We start from the raw sequence: 18,814 nt of genomic DNA on the forward strand, positions 1-18,814 counted from the left end.
CTCGACCATCAAGAAGAAAATTCGAATGCCTACAACTCCGGAACAATAAAGTCACCAGTTCTTTTTTGGGAAGTTATGATTTAACGGCAGGTCGAACGAAAGAACATAATCGAATTTCACCATGAGTCAGTCCAATCCAATCGTTTCTATCCATTGTTGGCTCAAAATTAAAAAAGACATACAAACATGCAAAATCAAAGTTTTCTATACAACTCATTCTACTTTAGGATAATGGCGAAATTGACGGTTGTATGCAATAATTGTTCACATTAAATTATACAGTTTGTTTATGAATGAAACCTGCACGTCATATTCATGTTCAATCTTTACAATATTTTCCATATACCAACTAATTGGACTGAGAGCCAGATACACGAATTTCAATTCTCTTCTTGTCGATAAGGATGGTGATCAATATTTTCAAAACTATCCAGTTGTGTCCCTAGAAAAAAATATTTTTCGAGGAGGCTCTGACGAGGTCAAATGAGACCGAAACCATGGTCAGCATCTGTTTTTCTTCTATGGGGCATACTCCATTTGGGTCCCTGACGATGGCAAATTGGCTAGTTCAATTCAGATCCTAACACTTGTTGATATTCATATCAGCGGGTGGTATGCATCTGAATTTATCCGTATTATTATTTATAATTTAGATCCTAAGATTCCACACCTGAATCGACACAAATAACGAACCAATTTCTTTTACCCAATTATGAACTACTACTTTCAGAATTCTCATTTCACCAAGAATGTTGTTCGATATCATATTGTTTGATTCCTGATTTTTTATTTACCTATACTTTAATTTTTTTGACGCCTTGAGATAGGTGCAGTCGTCCGCATTCGACTTTATATCAAATTTTTCAATGTAACGTAGTTTCTGGATAACCAATTTTTAGCATTAGTGATTTGGATTTTATTGTTTCGAAAAAATACTTGGAATTCGAGGGTGGCATACAAGTGTTCTGCACAATGTCACAGCTTCTTTTTTGAAAACTATGAATTGGTCTTTGATTTTTCTTAGTGGAAAAATTGATAATTAATATTTTGCACACATCAGTGCAGTGAGCCGTACGGAGCACATGTATATTGATAACGCATCCACGAAATTATTTGACGAAATATTAAGTGAAAATATCGCGGTCCAATCCATATAGCGCTTCGGAATTCGAAACATTCTTTGCAGAAAGGATGTCTAATCCTGAAGGAAAATCATCCCAGAAAAATACGGAAGAATCCACCGAGGAAGATGATTCATTCAAGAAACCAACAAACAGAAAGCGTAAGAAAAGAGTTCTGAAGAAAGATAACAACAAAAAAGTGAATGATAACAAAACACCTGAAGCCGAAATTAGCCAGCCACAGCTGATCCCAGATAATTTAAACGACAACACGATGGAAACAGACGACTCATCTTTACCACAACAAATTTCGAATCCTAAAGGTCCACATACACAACAAGACAACCTTGAAAATCGATCTCAAAAGATCAAAACAAATACAAAGAACTTTTCGACAAGAATGAATGAAATAAACAACACTAATTATGAGCATCTATTCTACCTCACAGTAGACGAAAAAGTGATAACAGATAGAATCAAGATGTCGGACGAATGGAACAAAAAATTTCCCAAATCTGAAGACATAATAATTAAAACCAAAATTGGCTACTTGATTAAATCCAATCAAGAGAAAATGAAACTCACCACAGCAATGGAAAAAATGATCACAGAGCAAATAATAAAGGAATTCAAAGAAACTAAACCATATATAAGGGGAAAAGAAAGAGCGGAACCACAACAAACGTTCTCTGTGGTAATAACAGGAGTGGAAAAATACATTAAAGATGAAGACATTAGTAAACACCTGACGGAAATGAACCTGAAACACCGATTTTGCAAACGAATAATATCAAGAGCATTCAATACACCTACAACACATATAAGAATAATTACGGGCGAAGCTTCAACTTCTGAAAAACTTCTAAATGATGGAATGTTTTTTAAAAATAGACATTACCTTGTATTTGCAAGTCATCCACCTGACCCCACACCAAGTCCATGCAGTAAATGTCATCAATTCGACCATATCACAGAAAATTGTCAACAACAAACGAAGTGCAACAAATGCCAAGGTAATCATAAGACGGCAAATTGCAGAACAAATCTTCCCCCAAAATGTAGTGCATGCGGATCAGAAGAGCACCTTGCTTGGTCGGCCAAATGCCCAAAACATCCCAAAAAGCCCATTGAAGGTATTCCCAATGTCAACATCAAACCTCTGAACCGGAAAACAAGAGAACTAGAAGATCTGCACAAAAAAAACAGCCGGATACACGCTCCAATTACTATTCATGATGAAATTATAAATACATACATCAGAAAACTTAATAAACCCAAAAACATCAACAGGGAAGAACTTCTATACAAACTCAAGAAAAGATTCATCACACAATATAAAATAGATACAACAGCTGTTTTTTCAGGCAACCGAATATATATTCTCATGTTCGATATGGAAGACCCCAACGAACCATCACCAACTGAACCTGTCGACAATAATGTGAATCGGCAAATTCAACTCTGAAGTTAAAATTCTCTACAATAACATAAACAGCTTCATGCCAAAAAAATACCTCGTCAATAACTTCATAGAAACGAACGATATACATAAAGTGTACAATGTTTGTGGAAGCAAAAATAAAAGAAGAACACAGCATAGGATACAGAGACTGGGATACTATCCATCGGATAGGCCACAAAATAAACAACACAAGAGGAGGTAGCCTAGTCCAGTGCCATCCCAGCTTGAAATTGGGTAAGAACAACTCTCCTAGTATAAACAACTGTCTTAATGAAGCACTACACTTCACCATTCCATTTAAAGATGAGAAACTACATATTTTCTTAGTGTATATACACCCAAGGGCAAAAATTGAAGAGACCATTTTCACGAAAGCGGCACTGTACAAATACTCGATTATAGTGGGTGATTTCAACCCTAATCAAGCAAAAAATAAACAAATTAAAAAATTTCTCCAAAACGATGCGTTTAGCAAATACACCACACCTCCCACATTTCTAATGGAAAACAATCCGGATAGCACACCTGACCTATTATTTTATTCAACAAATTTGAAAAGAAACATAAAAAAAGTAGAACTTGTCGCCGACCTAGGGTCTAATCATCTAGCGATGATGATCACCTTAGACATGCAGTCACAACCTGACAATATAGCGGTGAGAAAAAGCTTACAATTTGACAAATGCGAGATAGATAAGGTCAACCAAGATATGACACAGTTCATAGATTTACATAAAAATACGGGAATAGACGAAAATTACATATCCTTATTCAACAATGAACTGTCCGACTCCATCAGAAGACACACACCTCTGAAAAAACACCACCCTTTTCTGCACGAACTACCTTCCTTCATAATAAGGATGATAAAAAATAGGAGAAAAATGTACAGAGAATACCAACAACGTCAAGATCCAGCTCTCAAACCGCAGATTAATGAATACAATAGGTCAATACATCGAATGATACAACAGTTCAAACAACACACCTGGACTAAGGCTTGTAACGCAATTTGCGAAACCAAAGGAAGGAGCTTTTACCAAGAAATCAAAAAATTATCAAAATACAAAAAATTTCACAATATCCCGACGATCCTAGACAATAACAACAAACCACATAGGTCAGACACCGAAAAGACAGAACTGTTTGCACAATACCTTGAAAAAACCTATCAATACGATAAGGACCCAAAATTTGATGCTAAAATAGAAGAGAAAGTTGAGAGTTGGTATGCAGAATACTTCTCCAAGGAGGTGAACAACACAATATTTGAAATAGAAGAAAGTACTTATTACGAAATCCTACATAAGTCTAAGAACAGTTCGCCAGGAACAGACAACATTCCCTGGAAGATCGTCAAGAAATTGGATCCGTTCATTCACTCGCACATTATTGAGATATACAAATGGAGCATTAATAACTGTATATTTCCACAAATATGGAAATCTGGAACTATCATTCTTATAGGAAAAAGTAATCGAGACCACTCCAAAGTAGAAAACTATAGGCCAATAACCCTCTTACCAGTTCTAGGGAAATTACTTGAAAAGATTATCAAATCTAAATTAGAAGAACATTTTAACAATTTAATACCAAAATACCAATTCGGATTCCGTAAAAACAAATCCACTGTACACCCACTTACGATATTCTTCAATAATATACAAAACGCACAGTTGAATAACAAAAAAACAGCAGCAGTGAGCATCGACATTAAAAAAGCATTTGATAGCGTCTGGACTAAAGGTTTACTATACAAAATTTACAAGTCAAATGCTCCTTCCTACCTCATCCATCTGTTAAAATCCTATTTAGAAAATAGAACACTGAGGATAAAAATTAACGAGACACTATCTGAACCTTTCATCCCCTTGCAGGGCACACCGCAAGGATTACCTTTATCTCCACTCCTCTTCAATATTTACTGCAGCGATATAAGCCCAATAGAACAAGGCAACCAATATACCCTACAATACGCAGACGACACGATGGCTATTTCTCATGAAAGAACATTACAACATTTTATGGACAAACTACAATTACACCTGAATGACATCACATCATGGTTGTCCAAATGGAGACTCAGAGTAAATCCAGATAAATCTCAGTTGATTATATTTAACCACAACATCAATCAAGACTCCCCAACAATATCTATAAACAATAAAAAAGTGAAACCTGCATCGTCAATCCAATACTTAGGTATTCAGGTGGACAATAGAGCTAATTTACGTCTCCACGCCAACAACATGAAAAGGAAAGCTATCGGCAGAGCGAAACACTTTAAATGTTTAACTTATGGAGACCATGGAATTGACATTAAGACTGCTTCCACCATATATAAAACCATATGCCGACCAATGATTGAGTATGCACATCCCTTGTATGCAAGTTGTAGAGAATCAGTATTAAAAATACTACAAGTGGCTGAAACATCATCTCTACGAACAATAACCAAGTTGAGACATCCCAGGAACCGGCTACACAACCCGCCTAATAATCTCCTATACCAGTTAACCAAAGTAGAACCGATCGAACAGCGTATGAAAAAATTAAATAGAAAATTCATGAAGAGACTACACGACTTGAAGGATGTAACTGACCTAGCACAAGACGATATGCCTAGACAACCACAAAGAAAATTTCCCACATGCACATTATTGCAAAAACTGAATGTATTAGATATTACGTAACTTATATTGTATACTTTTTTTTTTTTTTGTGAATGCATACAGAATGTAACTGGAATTTATTATTGGCTGAAGGACTCAGGTCGATGGCCTTAAATACATTTATTATTATTATTATTATTATTTAATATTTTGCTTGGAGCATTTGGAAATTTTTCAATTGAAAATATCGAGTATCATTAAGTGTTAATATGTTTTCATTCACATCTTACACCTGACTTAACAAATACCAATTATTAATTGGAGTCTCGAACCTAGGACTCTGGAACAGTAGATCAACACGATGTTGACCACTTAGGTGTTGATTATCGAGCCCGAGAATTCGATCACCTGATCTTGGATGAGAAACACAATTATTACAAAATTGTTTGAATTTGATTCAACCAAAAGAGAATTTTAACGGCCTAGTATATTGTGTCATAATGAACAACCTGGTAATAATTTACTCGATATCTTTCAGAGTTGAATTCAATAAATTTTACAATTGCTCCGTCAACAATAAATCTTACTGATGCAAAAAAGCTTTTTTGTACATATAGGCATCACAGATCATTCCCAAGAGAAATGGATTGGTACAAGACGGCCGATCAAATGGACGCCACGCATACCAGACTTGACACCTTTAGATTTTTTCCTCTGAGACACTCAAAGTCGGTTGAGTAAAAACACAGTCCTGAGATTATGAAGAATTGAAAGTAAGAATACGCACAGCATGCCGAGAAGTTCAATTTTTCCAAAACGCAAGGGCTGAATTTAAAAATAGGTTGCATTTTTCTCTACAAAATAATGGACAGCATGTTTCATTGCAATTCTTACTATCGTAACTCTTCTACTCTTTCTTATTTTTCGGAAGTACTTAATAGGTCAAGTGTATGGCATTTTTGAAAGAGCAATGGAATTACCTTCGAAATAAGGTGTCACTCAATCCCCCTTCCCATTTAAGATTTCAGGAGTTGCTGTCATCACGCTCACAGATTGATACAAATTGATTGGGAATAAGCGTATAAAAGGCCGAGATATTAAGGGTGGTACCTTATGGAATTCGCACACGTATGTATTCAAAAATTTGATAGTTTGTCTCGAAGAAAATCTCCTTCGATAAAAAAAATGGGCCCAAAATCAGTCATATAAACCTCGGAGATATCGGAAATGAAGAAGCGGATTTTTTTATGATCCAGAGAGGAATCTACTATGGTCACTAATAAAAACACCAGGTAGAAAAATTACTGGAGTCACGACTGTCTAGGCCAATTCCGCGAACTGATTAGAAACCTAAAGAAATGGACGAAATGATTTACATCCGCAGGGCAAATCGAACTGTCTTCAGACGTATGTTCACCTTGGAATCTTAAACAGAGTTTTCAGTTCGAAATTCAAGAAAAACGGAAACCAAATTAACTTTATCATTGCCAAATACTGAATAGATGTCACCTATATTTGATGATATTGATGTTTCACTTTTAGGCTACGAATTGCTTTCTTAATAGCTAAATATGTATAGCAATACTTACACCAAAATGGTGGTAGTGAGAATCATGTTAATCAGTCTTTATTATTTTATCATTACCCTATCATAGAGTGGAGAATGTGAGTTTTGCACTAGCGAACAAACGAATTGAAAATTTAACAATTACTTCGAATTTGTTGTACCACCTTCCATAAAAATAAGTTCCAATTTTCAAATTAGTTCCACATCAATATTACCTGATATTTCAATTCGTTTGAATAATGATTATTTCACACCACGAATTAGTTCAGACTCAGTTAAAAGGTAGAAAAAAGTAATTATTACCCATTCGAAACACAATCTACAATTTTTCTCTCATGTACAGGGTGGGCAAAATTCGTTGTCTATTGAAGAGATCTCGAGAACTATAGCAGCTAGAAGAAAACTGATAAAACATTCTCGAGCTTCTTTTTCTTGACTAATCCAAAACTGAAAACAGATCTAGCCTAACGTTCATAGATTTTGAGTTATGAACTAAAATTGAGAAATTATCATTTGCCTATTGAACTTCTTCCGGAAGAATTAATTGAATTAAAATAATCGATTTTTTTCACAAATATCCCATTCCGTTCATTTATTATTCAAATAAATCATCATCGAATTCATGGCAATATACGTAAAGAACTCAAAAAGTTTTGGTTGCCATTGCTCACCCTGTCGCAACCTCTTCTCAGCCAAGTATCAATCGGCATCACTTCATGGCATTTATACGTTCGTGGCGTAAATATTTTATTGATATATGAAATAAAAGCGAATTATTTTGTATGAAATATGGTATAGGGTTGCTTATGTAAAAGCTACAGAAAATAGGGATTGCAAACTTTGATTGCGCGATCAACGATTTGACAGTAACTAATTTTGAAAATAAAATCACTGAAACCTCTTCATTTCTGAACAAATCAAATGAGTCCCAATTGAGAATCATTCAATGAATGTGTATGGATAATAATTTAATGCGAGAATGATATTCTGAATGCTCATGAGTGAATTATCGATTTAAAACAAATTGAAGTTTATCCTTCAATCGAGCGTTAATTCCCCGATCAAGCTTTGTGAAACAGGGGGTTATCTTTTTGTTCTTGTTAGCAGATCGGATGATCGCAAAGAATTAGGCAGTTCGTACATATAATAAAATATAATAATATAGGTACACTTTAGCTCATTAACATATAAACAAAGTTCTGAAGGGTACATTATCATTTTAAACATATACAGAGTAACCAGAATTTCGGAAATTGATAAAATTCTCCTAGAAAGGGAAAAAATATGCGGATTTCTGAAAAACTCATTTATTGGAATTTTCAGTAGCAAAAACATTTGAATTAGGCTTAATTCGTAGATGGAGTAGAGATTTTCGAAATATTTGGGAAATGCCCATTATCTTGAGAAGGTGAAGTTCTGATAGGCTAACGGTCATGACCAGTTGATCCCTTTAGGATTACGCACAGCATGAAGAGTTTCAGAATGAATTAAGCTTGTGTTCTGATGAAAATAATTCAAACTCATCATTGTCGTGCCATAATAATGCCAACATGCCAACCTTAAGTATTCAATGTGATATTACCATTCTAAGAATATAATCTACATTTAGTTATAAGAATACATCGGTATAACAAAATTGACATTCTACGTCGTGAATCTTATAAAGAAAGTAATCGGAAGCATTGTTTCCGTTCTTAAAGCGTCTTTGATAAAAAATCCGCATATGAAAATAATTCAATGATATTTCATGTTAATGACATTGCAACTACCACAAAACTTTATTATGTGAGAATGACTGCAGGTCATGAATATTCATAAATATGCTTTCTGAGGTTCTTGAGATGGTTGTGGAAGTTTTCCCTTTATTGTATTCAACTGTGAAATATTTCATGATATTTAAATAGGCGAATATAATTTTTGTATGTATTATATCAGGTGCATAATGATATGAGCGATTTCGAACATTTCGAAAATATATAAAAATTGGTATTCTTCATATTTCCATATTATTCAAGAAGGAGGGTTCATTTTATTTTGAATCAATGTAATATTATATTATTGAAAGATAAATTAGAGAAAGGACCCCAGCATAATTCTTATGGAAAAGGCTATCGGTTGAGTTTTCAATATTTGGAAGACTTTGACCTTTGAAAATGTGTGCAGTGGGTAGTCAGACAATAGGGGTACGTTAATTTTTTTTAGTTATCGATAATGTAGATATTGGAAAGAATGTCACAAAAGAAATCTTCAGATGGGTGAAGGTAAACTTGGTGTCACTGGTGTCAGCCAATTCAACTGTTTTTAGTTCGATTATGGATTTTTAATCAAGTAACGGCCACATTAATTCAATATATTTGACTAGACACAATTCTTTTCAAATGTTTGATATAACATAAATTATCTACCTTGAGTTAAACTATTTCATTAATCCACTAAATAAACAGGGAGATTGCATCGTTTATTTTATAACATTCGGAATTTCGGTATGAATTCCTTCAGAAAACCTATTGACATAGTGATAATGAATTGAAAACACGTTGACATTTTGCTGCAGCTCAAAAGATAACCAGAATTTGTGGAATGGTGAAAACCGTAGCCTCCTACGATTCTTCGTTTTTGAGTTATCTATTAGCAAAAAATGAGATTTTGACGATTTCGAGAAAAGTTCTAATAACTTTTTTGTCTTTGAAGTTGCAGATTTGAAACTTCAACCTAACGTAGAATCCACTGACAAGCTTAAAAATGTTTTTCATTTGGAATCATTAGGCGAACTTTCTTTTTTTTTAAATCCAAACTTGTATTGAATTTGTTATTTTTGAATCGGAAAATATCGTTTGTCAGTAACGTATAAGAAGGCCTAAGAAGGTTCAAGTTTCAAATCTGTAACTTCGAAGACAAAAAGTTATGAGAACTTTTCGAAAACCTATTTTTCTTAATAAATAATTTTTTTATAAGCCAAAACGGCTTCGTTTCGGATCTACAAGGTGGTGAAGTTGTTAAACAGCAAAATTAATCATTCAAGCTAATAAGTTTCGATACAACAGTCATGTATACAAAAATTGCTTGAAGTTTTATCCACTACTTCTGATTTACGCTTTTGAGCGTCTAATTTTCGAGATAACAGTAACAACATCAATAATTGAGCAACCCATTGTTTAATTCGTTTTGTCACGGCCGTCTTATAAGAAAACATCGGATTGTCTTACTGATGGAACAATAATGCTGCATTTAGGATAAATGTGGCGATTTTTTAATTGAACTTCAACACCCTGTAAATTCGAAACGAAGCCTTTTTGGCCTATTGTTTATAAAGAAAAATAGAATAGGTTATTTTTCCATTTTCAATCCATGGCGGTTTACTTCCAGAACACCTTGTACATTGAAGCATAACGGATTTTCGCGAATATCTATGCAGAGTGAGTCCTTGACTCTTACAGATATTTTAACATTAGATTTTTGAGGTCAAAAGAAACACTTTTTTCCTATGCCATTCTTTCCGATTCGGCCCAGAAAAAACTATATAGCCATTTTAAGTTTTCATAATGAGCTATGCCACTCCTGGAAAAACAAAATTACCTTCAGAATAACTAGATAAATCTGTGACACTACACATCTGTGGATCTTTTCAACAGAGTTGAATTCAGCCAAAGTACCCAATTTTTCAAATTTCAGATACTTTTTAATTTTTGAACATCAAATTACTCGAAAACAGCAACAAACAATATGAAGAATACTTTTATTTTATAAAACGTTCAAATACTCATGTGATGGCGTCCAACTTAGTTCCAAGAGTTGGGTTCTTTGGATTTTTGGTATTTTTACTGTACGTAATGGTCATGATGAGAAAACTGGAAGACAGTGCTGATATCTTGTATTCGAAAAAGATTTATTAAATAAATGAAAAACTATATTCCGGAATTCATTTCATTCATTGGAAAAAATCATAAAAAAGTGTTTCTTCTGACCTCAATAATCTACTGTTAAGATATTTGTTCGAGTCGAAGACTCACCATGTATATTGTACTTCATATTCGGAATATTTTGAATTAAATTGCTTGTAATAAATCAAAAACTATTAAAATTTTTATATTCAAACTTGTTTGAGCATTCATAAAATATAAAAAACATTATTTTGAATATACTTTACGAGAAAAATTTGGCCTTGTTCGGGAAATACGGAAGTTTGAATGAAAAAATAAAATTTGAAATTTCGAGGATTTTTTTTACGTGATAACTTTTCATGTCCATCTTCGATAGTTTTTCTGATAGAATATGTATTTGAATAGCCCTTGGAAAAACAAATTGATGGAAATACGAATCAATAAATAAGTCACAGAATTTATAGTGATTGGCTTACGTGAAACACACTGTACAGGGTGGGCAAAATTCGTTGTCTACTGAGGGGGATTTCAAGAATCATAGCAGCTAGAAGTTAACGGATGGCACATTCTCAAGCTCAAGCTCTTTTTTCCTGTCTAATCCAAATCTGAAAACAGAATCCTCCTATCATTTCTAGATTTTGAGTTATAAACAAAAATTGAGATTTTGAGGATTTCGAAAAATTTTCATAATTTTTGTCTCTGACGTAACAGATCTGAAACTTGAACCTTCCTAGGCACTTTTATACGTAGAATCTACTGACAAAAGGTTTTTTTCCAATACAAAAATAACAAATTCAATAAAAGTTTGCATTTAAAAAAACGAAAGTTCGCCTAATGATTCGAAATGAAAAAATATTTTGAGCTCTTCAGTGGATTCTACGAAAAAGAGTGCCTGTAGAAGGTTCAAGTTTCAGATCCGTAACTTCAATGACAGAAAAGTTATTCGAACTTTTCGTAATCGTCAAAATCTCATTTTTCGCTTATAACTCAAAAACGAAGAATCGTAGGAGGCTACGGTTTTTACCATTCCTTGCTCCTCTGAAAAAGAGCTCGGAAATGTAATCCGTTTTCTTCTGGCTGCAATAGTTCGCGAGATACCCTCAGTAGACAACGAATTTTGCCCACCCTGTACATACTATAAAAGAATTCTGACAAAATAGACTTCGTAAAATATCACAGTATATGAAAAAAATCCATCTATCTCGAAATATAACAGCCAAATCTAGTAGGTAATAGGAATCAATTCACTCAAATTCACTTTACATAAACGAATTGATATTCCAAAATGAATCTCAACTGAACAAACCGCTATTAGATAAAATCAACGATCTAACCGCGAATGACTCACCTAATCAACCGGCTCTTACAAATAAGTTTGCACTTATGGCGGTATCTTCCGCATTTTCTGCACTCATCGTCGTCCCCGAAATTCACGGAACTGTAGGAACACCGGTTAAACGTCGAACTGTCATAGGACAACCCGGTGACGACCATTCTTCACCGAGTTCGAAAAACGGAAAGGTATGCACCGGGATTCCTCACTACCCACTTGCCTCGAATCCCCCCACGTAGGGAAGCCCGCAATGTACCGGGGCTAATCGCCCCCTGCGCCACTAATAAGCGCTTAAAAATGCCGAGTGCTTGACCTGTAATGAAATTTGTCGCGAAGCCAACAAACCGCCAGTTAAGCCACGCTTACGGCCCAACGCGCTCGACGAAGAATGAACAGGAACTATACGGGGCCGATGAATCGATGATTTTCACACAAATAATTCAATAAGCGCATCAGGTGGATGTCGTAGGTGAGAATGCAATCCGTCCATTCAATATTTCCGACATCGTTCTCTAGGTGGGCGATTGTCGCTGCTGAAACGTCGATAACGGGGCTGTCTGGGTATCGAACGATGATGTTGGCCGGAAGTACCACGCTCTGGATCACCTCATCGACGGAAGAGGTGCAATTCGGTTCGTGAGGCTGGAATTTATTTTTCTACGTGATCGTTACTGACGAGTGAGCATTTCGTTGAGCGGATCTGTATCAGAAAGCGTCAAGGTGAGAGTGAATCGATGCATTATACAGGGTATCTCACGATCCAATTCAGTACAGAACTAAATGAATCCAGAAATTATTCATTCATTCATTGCTGTATCCCATTACCAAGAATAAATCTACAAAAAGACAAAAAAGAAAAAAAAACGGTGCTAACAGACTTATAATTTCTTAGGGCTAATCGCGACTGTGTGCCCTCCTGTGACTGAAGAGACCCAACCGTGACTCCGGGCATGGATAGTCACCAACCAGATCTGGCCGCCGCTGTATCCTTTTCGAGTCTCCATTATAACTGTGGACCAAAGACCTCCACTGTGATCTGTCTAACGCTAGTTGTTCCCAGTTATGATTGGCATCAACTGATTTTGGGGATTGATGCGGTAAATCCTTAAACCGCTTATGTGGCCTCCTGGTTTCCGGGCTCCCTCTGTGAATTCGCCATACAGAGCTATTTTGGGGAGTCTTGTGTCTTGGTTCCTCAAAATGTGGCCGCTCCATCTAAGTCGGGCCCTCGTTACTTGAACCCCAATAGTTATACAACTCGCGCGTTGCAAGACTTCTGCATTCGAAACTTTGTGGAACCATCTGATGTGCATTATTTGTCTTAGATGACGTTGTTGCGTTTGTTCAAGCTGTTTAATATGTCGCCTGTAGGGCGTCCAGCTTTCGCTTCCGTAAAGAAGCGTTGGGAGGACCACTGCTTTGTAAACGGCTGTCTTGGTCTTCAGATTGAGGTCGTGATTTTGAAACACTCTGTCCTTTAGCTTCCAGAAAGCCCGTGATGCCGAATCGATACGGTTGTGTATTTCCGTGTCTAGGTTAGCCCTAGTATTTATGAAGCTTCCCAAGTATTTGAACTGCTTGACCTGTTCTAGAATTTCATTCTCCAGGCTGATATCTGTTTGAATGCTTTCTGGCGGACTTACCAGGATTTTGGTTTTGTCGATATTGAGTCTAAGGCCTAAAGCTTCGTACATATGTTTATAGGTGTCCAATATTATCTGTAGATCCTCTGAGAGCTGCTAGCGATAAGTGCACAGTCGTCTGCATATTGAAGTTCCGTGATAAACTTTGTACGGGTTTTTGCTCTGAGGCGCTTCAGGTTTAACAGGCCTATATCAAATCTGAATCTTATTCCAACACCTCTTACAGGCATACTCATGTCAGCAATTATCGAGACAGCTATGGCGAAAATATTGAACAGTGTTTTATTCCAGAGTTAGTTAAAAAAGGGTCGGTTGTAGAGCCATTATGCTGTAGAAATCATACTACAGATCCAAAGAATTCATATAGCCAGCCTTCTCCATCTAGAGTTTTTGATCAGCCAGATTGACCAAATTCTGTTTTGCGATGTCATCGCATCACTTAAAAACGTTTTTATTTATTTTTCCTTTGAAACCTTCCCCATACTTTGTAGAAGGTTTTGAGGGCAGGAAAATTTGGTAATGTTGCCTAAAAAATGGAAAAAACAAGAAAATTCAAATTTCGTGCGCAAGTGTATGTTGGGTAGTCTGTACCCTTCACGGGAAAGTGATTGACACTTGCTGACAGTTGACAAATTAACTCAATGAACAACACCATCTCAAAATTGGTTTAACGTTCTCAAATTTCAGCATTTTGATTATCAATCAGTGGATTATTGTGTTTCTCACCGATTAATATATTAATTATTTTAAGATTTTTAAGCAATATATGTACCCATCGCAATTGTGTTTTGCACTTTTCTATTCACTTTAAATTTCGGTTAGATGGAAAATTTGTAAGCTGCATTTGTGTCGAAAAGACATAATAATGCACATGATTGAAAAATCTAATAATGTTTTGTGCGGAACCGTTCAAATTGTTCTGACGTGACGTGGGACATGCATGCCCAGAACAATTTGAACGCTCCCGCGCAAAATCGTATGTTAGATTTCTGAATCATGCGCATTATGACGTAGTCCCACATCACTCATAGTAATCTGTAGGCATCTTTAGTTTTCTGCAATTTTTAGTGAGACTTGCATTCGCAATGACAATAAACGAATCGCTCTTGATTGTTGGCAGTTGGCATTAACCTCAAAAATCCATGCTTTTCATATGGTTTATTGTATGTAGCCTGCTCCAGTGCTGACAAACCCTCAACTTCATTTGTTTGTGCAATAGACAAAACAAAAAAAGAATGCAATGAAAAAATCGATGTTCACTTCACATAAAAAATTTACTCAACTTTATCAATAAATTTTTTTTAATAAAAAGTTAAAAATAAAAACTTTCACCACTTTTTATACTACTTTAAGTCAACTTTTTTTTTCCTCACTTTACTCCTAATATCTCAGAAATGCGCATATTTGAGCACATGTTCCGTCACTAATATTATTTTTTTTTCAGACAAGCAATTATCTCTTGCCTCACCTTTAATAAACACTCTCCATAATTCATCTTTCAGGAGGGCGCAACAGACAGAACTCGTTTGAGTTCCTTCATCGACACTCAGGCTTCAGAGGCAACAAATAACGAAATTAAGATATATTGGCCCGGAAAGGTGGGAAGGCAACACACATTCATACGTTATTGGAATTACCAACTCCGTGGTGAAGAAACACAATGACATAAGAAGGAATGCAGGATTCTTGAGTACTGATGAAGCTTGCAGGAGCTGCAAGAATCTCACAGGACTATTTATGTACAGTCTAGCAAATATGTACATTAAATAATATTAGATGTAAGACCGATGAGACGTCAGACATAGCTGCAGAATTAGAGCACACCTTTCTGTGCAGACTTTACCTAGTAGAAGAAAGGTGAAACTGAGAAATTACTTACTCGCACCCTACTCTATATTCTCATTCTTCAAAAATAACTGGAAGGTGATGTTCAGTCTTTGAGCTACACGCAACCAACACATGTAGGGATTGCAGGTCTGGCTGTCCAACCAAGATGCTTCAATCTACCTTTATTCCGTAACTATTAAAGTTGCCGATTTTTGAACATCATTAGAAGTATGAATACTTTCACCTTATATTTCCCCAACTTAATATTTCTATCGTTCTGTGTGTTTTTTTTCAGAACTTTTCATTTCATAGTCCTTCTATGAGCGAAGGTCGCCCCTATCGAACTTGACATTGAAAGTTGAAAAAATTATTTAATTGGATAGGTTCTCAAGAATAGATAGTGGAAAGAAACCTTGACAATGTCCCATCGATATTCTAGAAATCTATATCTATGTGTAATGACACAAAGAAGTGCAGAGTAGGTACAGAGTATTTGAATATAGGTACTGTTATTGCTAGTTATAATTTTGAATCCTTTTCTTTATCAGTTTAGAGGACCGAGCTTAATTTCGATGAAAAGGATTGATTAGGTGTTTGTGAATTGTGAGAAAGCAGAAGAATTATCACGCCTGATCATATGTAATTTGAAAATAATCAGAGATTATACCAATTGAATAGCATTACGTATTCTTCAGAAGAAATAATTTTTTCAGTATGATTTTGTGGTATACCAGTGTGAAGGTATACCCCTTGAGATCTAGCGGCCGTTTGACCAGCGGCGTCGGTTTTTTTTACTATGCATATTGAAATTGATATTAGATCTCGGAAATGAATGAATTGTTTCAAACTGAGATGACCCCAAGTAGCTCTGAACAGTGTAACACCCTTTCGCTGACATTACCGGAATCCATTTTCGAGAAAAATTGGTATTGCCGAAATTGTATCTCAATATCTGGAACAGTTTTGGAGATATACGTGAAAATTGGCAATTGACTAATTTTCAAACAGTAAAAGCTTTTTGTAGCCACTTTTTCACGTAGATACAGGGCGGGCCATCCATAACTTTCCACCCCGAATTTTGAGCTTTGGGATGGAATAACGAAAAAACGCTGAGACAGGTCAAATTTTGTTGAAAAGGAGAAGAATAAGTGTGTTCAAATGAGTTTGATATCACTACCCCTCTAGCCGAAACCCCTAACAGCTCTCATTTTTGAATAGGGAAAAGGGGTCGAGCAGCACCTTGTTGGAAAGGCAATTCAATTTCCTGCATGAGTGTATTTTTTTTCATCGCTTTATTATACAGAGTTACTCAGTATTCCATCAATAACTTTCACACGCCGAATTTGGATCTTTGAGATGGAAAAAACGCTCGGACGGGTCAAAAAATGAATTCGATATCGCTACCCCTCTAGCCTCTACCACTTAGAGCAATTATTTCAATTTAAACGAAAGCGCACGATTTACGACCTATTATCTCTATAGGCCACTCCAACCTTCTAACCTCACGAAAATTGTGGAGGACAAGCAAGCGCGTCATTACAAGGAAAATCCCTCATTTGAAGAATATTTTCGTGATTTTCGTTGTTCCAAGATACAGAAGAATAGTATTTTAGTTCTTCAAGAAATCCAAGAATATTTATTTGGCAATCTGTAATAGATTTACGAAATGTAAGTTGAAATTAAACTTTTGAGCTGATAAATATCATCATCGTATATCAAGATTTCTGAATCAACTACCAATTTTCTTTCAGTGAAAACAAAGTATTATTCCCATTTCATTGAAATTTCGATAACAAATCGAGAAGTGGCTGACGTTATTCCCAGAAAATAAGCAAGATTGAAGGATTTGATCCACATTCACCATTCAAGAAACAGATATGTTACAGTCACGATGGAATATGGTGATATTGTGGTTTTTCTAGTTTCTACAAAAATCCTTCACACTCAATCAGCAAATGAAAGCATTCAACAGTTTAGCAACCTACAAATATACAATAGCTTGCTCTTTATCTAGGTTACGCTGTAAAATATTTAGAATAATATTTTCGGGAAAAGTATTTCACAAAAGGGTAGGCACAGATGAATTGGTACACATGGAGAAAATTAAATTATGACCAACCTGTGATAAAATGCTGCTATGAGGATTGTGAAATCCTTTGGATCCATATGAAATTTGTCTGGTAGACCATTGTTCCTGGCCTTTCGCTCTGCAGCGTTTGTGCAAGTGGTGTAGAAATGAAATGAATATTTTTTCAAAATGTAAATACATAATATTACGTAATTTAGTTGTATTAAATACTCTTGAAAAGATGCACTGTTTTATTGAAAAGGTATATTCACTATACATATAAAGCAGGAACAGTATAAAAATATAATCGGTGCAAAATACAACTCGTAAGAAAATAAACAGCATAAATATAATGAGTATAAAAACATAACTGGTATAAGTCAGCTCTCCTTATAATAGCATCCCAACATTTTTGTTGTCTCCTTGTCAAGTCATTTATATGAAGCCAGAGCTGTCTCTATGTGAAGCTTCTTCTTATGCTGAAATACAGAAATTCCTCCAGAAAAACGAAAGCACTAACAGTCTCTAGTTCCTCTGCCTCCACCTCCAACAACACAGCAAAAAAATGGCATAATTATTCACTCACTGCTAAAATACTGTGTAACTTGCCCAAGATATTGAATCCTTTAATTACCATTACTAACGTAAATTTAACACTGTTAGCGGAAAAATCACTAGGACTAACACCACCAGCAAACTTTAAACAAAAATAATGCTATTTCAATGTACGTAGATTAACTAAAAGTACAAAAATATTCCAAATTATGTGTTATATCTACGTACACAACACCTTTGCTTGTCCTCCATAATTTTTTTTGACGTCTATCTGACAGCGGGTTGGAGTGGCCTATTCAAAAATAATTGCTCTAAGTGGTAGCGGCTAGAGGGGTAGTGATATCGAATTAATTTTTTGACCCGTCCGAGCGTTTTTTCCATCTTAAAGATCTAAATTCGGCGTGTGAAAGTTATTGATGGAATACTGAGTCACTCTGTATAATAATAAAGCGATAAAAAAAAGATACACTCATGCAGGGAATTGAATTGCCTGTCCAACAAGGTGCTGCTCGACCCATTTTCCCTATTAAAAAATGAGATCTGTTAGGGATTGCGGCTAGAGGGGTAGTGCTATCAAACTCATTTGAACACCCTTATTTGTCTCCCTTTCAACAAAATTTGACCTATCTGAGCGTTTTTCAATTATCCCATCCCAAAGTTTCAAAATTCGGGGTGGAAAGTTATGGATGGCCCACCCTGTATATGGCCAGTTATACAAAGCTTGGTTGGGAAATCAACGCTTGTT

The 18,814-nt window shown here is 35.5% G+C and overlaps 1 protein-coding gene across 7 annotated transcripts in view; it reads right to left on the bottom strand.

Moving 5' to 3' along the window:
* Positions 1–18,814, bottom strand: part of LOC123317277 (lysophosphatidylserine lipase ABHD12-like) — a 39,405-nt gene that overhangs the window by 10,987 nt on the left and 9,604 nt on the right. The window contains exon 1 of one of the 7 annotated variants that reach the window (XM_044903726.1): positions 11,992–12,485. The exons of 5 other annotated variants lie outside the window; for them this stretch is intronic. In XM_044903726.1, the coding sequence (XP_044759661.1) occupies positions 11,992–12,137 (146 nt within the window). In that variant the 5' untranslated portion in view covers positions 12,138–12,485. Of the gene's footprint in view, positions 1–11,991; positions 12,486–18,814 lie in introns of those variants that run through there. One more of the 7 variants, XM_044903719.1, reaches the window with a different exon arrangement.

The sequence above is a fragment of the Coccinella septempunctata genome, chromosome 1, assembly GCF_907165205.1.
Source record: "Coccinella septempunctata chromosome 1, icCocSept1.1, whole genome shotgun sequence".
Lineage (NCBI taxonomy): Eukaryota > Metazoa > Arthropoda > Insecta > Coleoptera > Coccinellidae > Coccinella > Coccinella septempunctata.